This window comes from Dryobates pubescens, chromosome 16, assembly GCF_014839835.1.
Source record: "Dryobates pubescens isolate bDryPub1 chromosome 16, bDryPub1.pri, whole genome shotgun sequence".
In the NCBI taxonomy this organism is placed as follows: domain Eukaryota; kingdom Metazoa; phylum Chordata; class Aves; order Piciformes; family Picidae; genus Dryobates; species Dryobates pubescens.
The window spans coordinates 23,374,429-23,381,018 of record NC_071627.1 but is presented as its reverse complement, the minus strand read 5'-3'; the positions used below and the strand labels follow the sequence as shown (position 1 = coordinate 23,381,018).

The 6,590-nt window shown below is 54.1% G+C and overlaps 1 protein-coding gene across 1 annotated transcript; it reads left to right on the top strand.

The window, feature by feature from the left end:
* Positions 1–229: 229 nt before the first annotated feature.
* WNT8A (Wnt family member 8A) lies at positions 230–3,658 on the top strand. The gene is made up of 6 exons (XM_054168491.1): positions 230–300; positions 401–434; positions 648–786; positions 1,727–1,852; positions 1,982–2,124; positions 3,092–3,658. The coding sequence occupies exons 1-6, from the start codon at positions 230–232 to the stop codon at positions 3,656–3,658; spliced, it is 1,080 nt and encodes a 359-aa protein (XP_054024466.1).
* Positions 3,659–6,590: the final 2,932 nt, after the last annotated feature.

Here is a 6,590-nt window from a genome sequence, read left to right as displayed (position 1 = left end):
CCTTGTCACCCATTGGAGAGGCAGCTTTTTTACCACATTAAGTCATTGGGTAGCAAATGAATGGGGGGGTTTTGACTATTCACAACTTCACCTTATAAATATCAGGGCTGTGGGTTCCTGCAGCTTTCCTCGGTCCCCATAGCTCACCTTGGGAAGGAGCGGAGGGAGGTGGCCCTGCGGAGAGCCAGGCATCAGCAAGAAGGATCCAACCCCGCTCCTTGTGACAGCCATGAAGAGAAGCACCTTCCTCATCCTCTCCTTCACAGGGCTCTACAGCGCTGTTCTCCATGCAGCAGCATGGTAAGGTCCAACCCAGCCGAAAGGGCTTTTTTTTGCTGGGGGGAGGAGGATGCTTTTCAGCCTGTGAAGTGTGTGATTAATTTTCTTTTCTTTATTTCAGGTCTGTGAATAACTTTCTGATGACAGGACCCAAGGTAATTAGCACATGGGCTGTCAGGCATTTAAACAGAGTAATTTTGGTTTGCAAGTGGGAAACGGGACTTTGCCAAGGAACCTTCTTTCCTGGAATGTGTCCTACTGAATGTCCTACTGAGTGCCAAGGGAACAGGATTCCCAACCCATTTCTCTCTTTCATTGATAAATGGGAACTCTCAGTGGGCTTTAACCCCTCTGTTCTCCCGTGCCAGGCTTACCTGACGTACTCCAGCAGCGTGGCGGCCGGGGCACACAGCGGGATGGAGGAGTGCAAGTTCCAGTTTGGGTGGGAGCGCTGGAACTGCCCCGAGAGTGCCCTGCAGCTCTCCACTCACAACCGGCTCCGCAGCGGTGAGTGCGCCTCTGCCTGCCACCCTCAGCATCCCCCAGCTGGCTGCCTTTGGGTACGAGCCAGGATGTGCTCCGGAGAGAGCTGGGGCTGAGATTAAACTGAATGATGGAGAAGGGCTTTGGTGTCCCAAATTAGCACGGCTGGTTTTCCTCTGTCTGTATTAATTGTGTGATCGTTTTTCCACGATCGTTTTTCTCGGCATGCCAGGCTGTCTCTGGATCTCTGTCCATGCCAGGCTAGAGCTTGCTCCCTCCAGCAATGCTGCTCCATGGGCTTGCTCCTGCCACTGTGTGTGCAGCATCATCCCAGGGAGCACAATGCTGGGGCTTGCAATGGGGAGAAGCACAGGAGAGGCGGAGAGATCAGGGACTTGCACTAAGAAACTACCTTCACAAGCAAGTTGTGGAAGTATTTCAGTGCTGTTTGCTCCAGCAAGCAGGAATCTCTTTCCCTGGAGCAGCATCTCTATTGAACCTGTTAGGAAAGCTCCAAGAGAGCCTAAATGAGCACCGTGGGTGCCGACAGCTCTTTAGCACAGGTTCAAGGACCAACTGAGACAAGATCAATGACAGTCTTCCCCAGCAGGCAAGATCAAAGCATGAAAGTGCCCCCAGAGCAGCACAGGACAGGGACAACCGAGTGCCAGGGGAAGGGAGTGGTAACTAACCTTGGCCAGAGCAGGACTGGAGCATTGCCTCAGATCCTACCCTGTGCACAGACACCTGCATAACGTTCAGCCAGACTGCTGAAACCCTTGGTGCTGAAGCCTGAAGAGACTGCAGTCAGGAGCATTTAATTTCTGTAGCACCTTACCTCGGGCACAAACCGTTGGGTTTTTCCCCCTTCTTGTGCCTCGGCATCACAGGAGAGCTTCATTCCCAACGAAGTGGGTCAGACATCTTTATTTGCATGTAACAGGTTCTCTGCTCTCTCCCTCAGCTACCCGGGAGACATCCTTCGTGCATGCCATCAGCTCTGCCGGCGTCATGTACACCCTCACCAGGAACTGCAGCCTGGGCGACTTCGAGAGCTGCGGCTGCGACGACTCCCGCAACGGCCGCGTCGGTGAGCTGCCCCCCCGGGACAGGCTGCCATCGCCTCTCCCTCCCCCTCAAGCAGCCCCTCGGCATTTCAGGGCAGAATTTGGCCCATCGGTGCAGTTCCATGCTTAGACTGTGTCTGTCTGTCTTGCAGGTGGCCGAGGCTGGGTCTGGGGAGGATGCAGTGACAATGTGGACTTTGGGGAGAGGATCTCCAAGCTCTTTGTGGATGCTCTGGAAACAGGACATGATACTCGTGCACTGATCAACCTGCACAACAATGAAGTTGGGAGACTGGTAAGTCAATTATTATTATTGCTGTTGTCGTTTCTACATTGAAAACAAAACCTGAGAGTCGAGTAGGTTTTTCAGGTCCCCAGGCCTCCTATGACAATCCAACCCCTGCAAGCATTGGCATGGGTTAAAAAGTACAGCCAGAATCTGACCCTAAACCTGAACTTCCAGCCTCTGCAGCTGGAGCTGCAGACAGTTCATGCCGGCAGACAGCACTCGCTCAGAAGTGCAGGGGATTTATGCTCACCTCGTGCTTGCCTGGTCTGTAAAACAAAGCAAGAACCACCTTACTTTCTCCCAACATGCATTTCCAAGTTCTTTGGCCAGGGAAGCCAGGTGTGAGCTGGCCCCACTCACAAGCCAGCTGCCAGACTCACCTTCTGCTCTCCACCTGGGCTGAGGTTCTCAGCATCTTGCCAAATCTCCCTGTCTGTAAAAACAAGGACGGCAACACTTAACATACCTATCTCATAGGGTGTGTCAGGGCTTAATCTCACATAGATACCAGTGATTGGGACCTTATAAATACCAGAGGGAGATAGGCAGATAATATCTGTGAAGTGCTTGGCCTGGAGGAGATGCAGGGAGGTTGGGTATGATTATTCCAAAGCAGTTTCACACGTTTTGAATGAAACCTCTGAGAGGAGGCTTGGTGCTGCCATGAGAGAGGCCAGCGGCATGAGAAGGGCATGACCTGACAAAGGCTGGGAGAAGCAGCTCCTGCAAGGGCTGGAGGCAATACTTGGTGCCCACTTGTTATTTCTGTCCTCTAAATGAGCGAAGAGGGACAGACAGTTTCCAGGAACTGAAATAAGAGCATCAGCTCCCGTCCTGGAATGACCTGAAGCCATGCCCAGCATCAGCCACTTTCGACCCATTGCCCCCGGAATTAGGAGTGCCAAAGAGCCTAGCTTTGCCATTTCAGTGATGATGCTCTGCCGCTCCTAATCTCTGCACCTTTCCCACCCAGGCTGTGAAAGCCACGATGAAGCGAGCCTGCAAGTGCCACGGCGTGTCAGGCAGCTGCAGCATCCAGACCTGCTGGCTCCAGCTGGCCGAGTTCCGCGAGATTGGGAACTACCTGAAGATAAAATACGACCAGGCCCACAAGCTGGAGATGGACAAGAGGAGGGTGAGGGCTGGCAACAGCGCCGACAGCCGCGGGGCCACGGCAGAGGCTTTCCAGCAGGTCCATGCCACCGAGCTGGTCTTCCTGGAGGACTCTCCCGACTACTGCACGAGGAACGCCAGCCTGGGCCACCACGGCACCGAGGGCCGCGAGTGCCTGCAGACCGGCAAGAACCTCTCGCAGTGGGAGAAGAGGAGCTGCCGGCGGCTCTGCACCGAGTGCGGGCTCCGCGTGGAGGAGAGGAGGACAGAGGTGGTGGCCAGCTGCAACTGCAAGTTCCACTGGTGCTGCACGGTGCGGTGCGAGCAGTGCCGGCAGCTGGTGGCCAAGCACTTCTGCGCCCGCCGGGACCCCGCCGCCGCCGCCCCCAACCACAGCAGGCGGAGGAACAAGGGCCACAAGAGATAGAGGCGGCAGCCGTGGTGCCCGAGGAGGAGGCTTTGGTGTCCCCGTGCTCCACAGCTGCTGGTGGAGCTGGGGTGGGAAAGTGTCCCCAGGGTGCAAAGGCTGAGAGGGGCACACCATGCCAGGGGATGTGGATCTCCTGCGGAAGGATGCCGAGAGCTTAGGAAGCACAAGGCGAGGGCACTGCGGGACCAGGGTCCTTCTTGCTTCCATGTTTTCTCCTCACCATTTACCAGTAGCTTTTTTCTCCTTGGGAGTCACTTTACCTGTGCATTGGACAAAGGGAAGAACTTTAAAGTAGACTCAACCCCTTGTGCCACCACCAGCCGGTCTGCCAAGGCCGGCAGCGGAGCTCCTGTGGCCAAGAGTGGGGTGAGATCCATCCTGGCAGCCCTGAGTAACGCAGCCAGAGCAGCCCCAGCCCGGCCGTTCACGCACAGCAGCTGCCCAGCAGCGTGTGTAGGGCAGAACTGATGCACTTTCTGATAGGAGAGGAGGTTTTGCTGTGTCGTGGTTGTACTGCAACCACTGCAGCCTTTAGAGGACTTGGAGAAGTTTACAGTCAGTGTTTACAGACTTCATTTCTCTCTCCCCCCCCCCGAGTTTTTTTCCCCTTCCCCCCTCTTTACATTCTGTACTTTCCCACCCAAACCCCTGCCCCCCGTAGACAGTAGCCTCCTGTGTTAGTGCTGGATGAAATTAAGCAGTTTACAATTCCTGTTTTTTTTAACTGGCAGATAAGAATTCAGAATTCTTGATGCCCACTGTTGTTCATTAATGAGTTGTATTCTTGCTTGGCACAATCTCTTTCTGAAGCTATCCCTGAAGAGTTAGATTTTGGACTGTATGTTGCAATAAACACCACAACAAAAAGGATTGGGTTGGTTTGTTTTGCTGGTTTGGGGTTTTCCCCTCCCCCCCCTTTCTGGCTTCCTAGCAGCATGACTCTAGGTGCAAAATTGCCACTTTCGATATAAAACCCAAAATTTCCAAGGTTTCTCATCATTCATCCGCAATACACCAAAGCCAGCCAAAGCGTTGTTCTCCCAAGCCTCAATAAAGGTTGGCTCCAGCCTCCAGTCCCTGGAGGCTTTGCTTTAAGAGCTATCACCGCAATATCTAACCTTTGTCAAGTGCTGAGTGCGCAGCACTGCCTGGCTAAAGCTGAGTCTGAAGCTCCTAATTCCTCTTTAATTTGCCTGGGCCCGACAGCCCCCAGACAATGCGAGGCTGCCAGGCTTTGATGTGGAAAGCGTCGGCTGCAAAGTTCTCGAAGACAGCGGAGAAGCCCTTTGAACTGGGGACAGGAGAGAAAACTCGGGGACAGTTGTGAATGTATCTGCTGGTTCCCTGCTGCTCCGGGTTCAAACAGCCCCGCACACGGCGGGGAGGGCAGCAGGGGACACGAGCTGGCTGCTGCCAGCCCGAGTGGGTCCTGGTCTCCCCAAGGCTGCACATCAACCTGGCTTGCTCCTAGGAGGGAGCCAGAGCTGTGCCACCACCCACATCCATGATGTGGGGGCAAAGGAGATTGGATGTTAGGAAAAACGTCTTTGCTGATTGAGAGGTCAGGGATAGGCAGAGGCTGCCCAGGGAGGTGGTGGAGTCCCCATCCCTGGAGGTGTTCAAGAAACCTGTGGCCATGGCACTTTGGTCTCAGTTTGACAGTTGGACTCCGTGATCTTAGAGGTCTCTCCCAGTCAAAACAATTCTATGATTCTACCAGGTTTGCTCTCCAGAGGGTGGGGGGGAGGAGGAGAGAAAAGTGCAAAACAACCTTCAGGCTCTGCCAGCACATTGTGCCCACACTACAAATGCTTTGGTGCTGCCTTACCTGGGCCCCCCCATGGCTCCCAGAGCAAACACAGCCTCGACACACACACTCGAGCCAGAGCAGGGAGCTCAGGGTGTAAAGCACACAGCTTGGGAAGCACAACTGACTCCCATGCATCGATTTTTGCAAAGAGCAGTTTCATTAAAGCTGGGAGGGCTACACCAGCAGGCCGGCAGGTTGGGGCTCTTGGAGTAGCTGTTTCTAAGAGCTCCATAACTAATAAGGTCACACCACCAAGGAAAAATGCTCCAGGATTTGTGCACAGTGTTGCCTCAACAGCATCTGCAACCCACCAGCACTTAGGCTGAATTGGAAGTGATAAAATCAGACAAGCCTGTCCTGCCTTTGGTGCACTGGCTGCCTTGCTTTCACAAAAACATCCAGGCTCTGCTTCTGGAGTGCCTGCTGTGGCTGCCCAGACTGCTGCTCCCCTTGGTGGGTGCCCATACCTGGGCAGCCCCTGGGCATGCCCAAGTCCCCTAGATCCACCAGATGAGGTCATAGATGGCACAGGAGAGTCACTGCTGCTGTGCACTCAGAGGGGAGAAACAGCATTTCACCAGGACTGCATCAAAAATTAATCATCTTTGCTCTACCCCAGTACCAGGGTTAATAAACTGCCCAGGTCAGTCCTGTGAGAAGAGAACTCCTCATGAGCAGGTGTGCTCAGGACATGCTCTCTATCACCTTATGTGTCTCTCTGCAGCAGCTTCTCAAACCAATGTTACTGCAGAAAGTAAGAAGTGAGAGGCCTGCAGGTGCCCATAGCACCAGAGCAGATCTCTCACCCAGGCAGGCTCCATCCCAGGGGCTGCAGAGGTTAGCAGAGATACTGCAGCTGGGACCCAGCCTTCTCCCCCTGAGCCCTCCCATTCCCACCGACCCACAGCCAGGGGCTTGCCAAGCCAGCACTTGCATCCACCACCTTGCATTCCCATGCTGGAGGTGAACTCTTCTTCTTGAATTTGTCTAATTGCTTTCTGCAACCCATTTGCATTTCTGGCACTCAGGCTAGCTAAGGCAGCGAGAGTATCTTATGCAAAAGCCAGAAACCAAATGCAAATTGAAACAAACTCAGGAGAAAGTCACATACCAACCCAT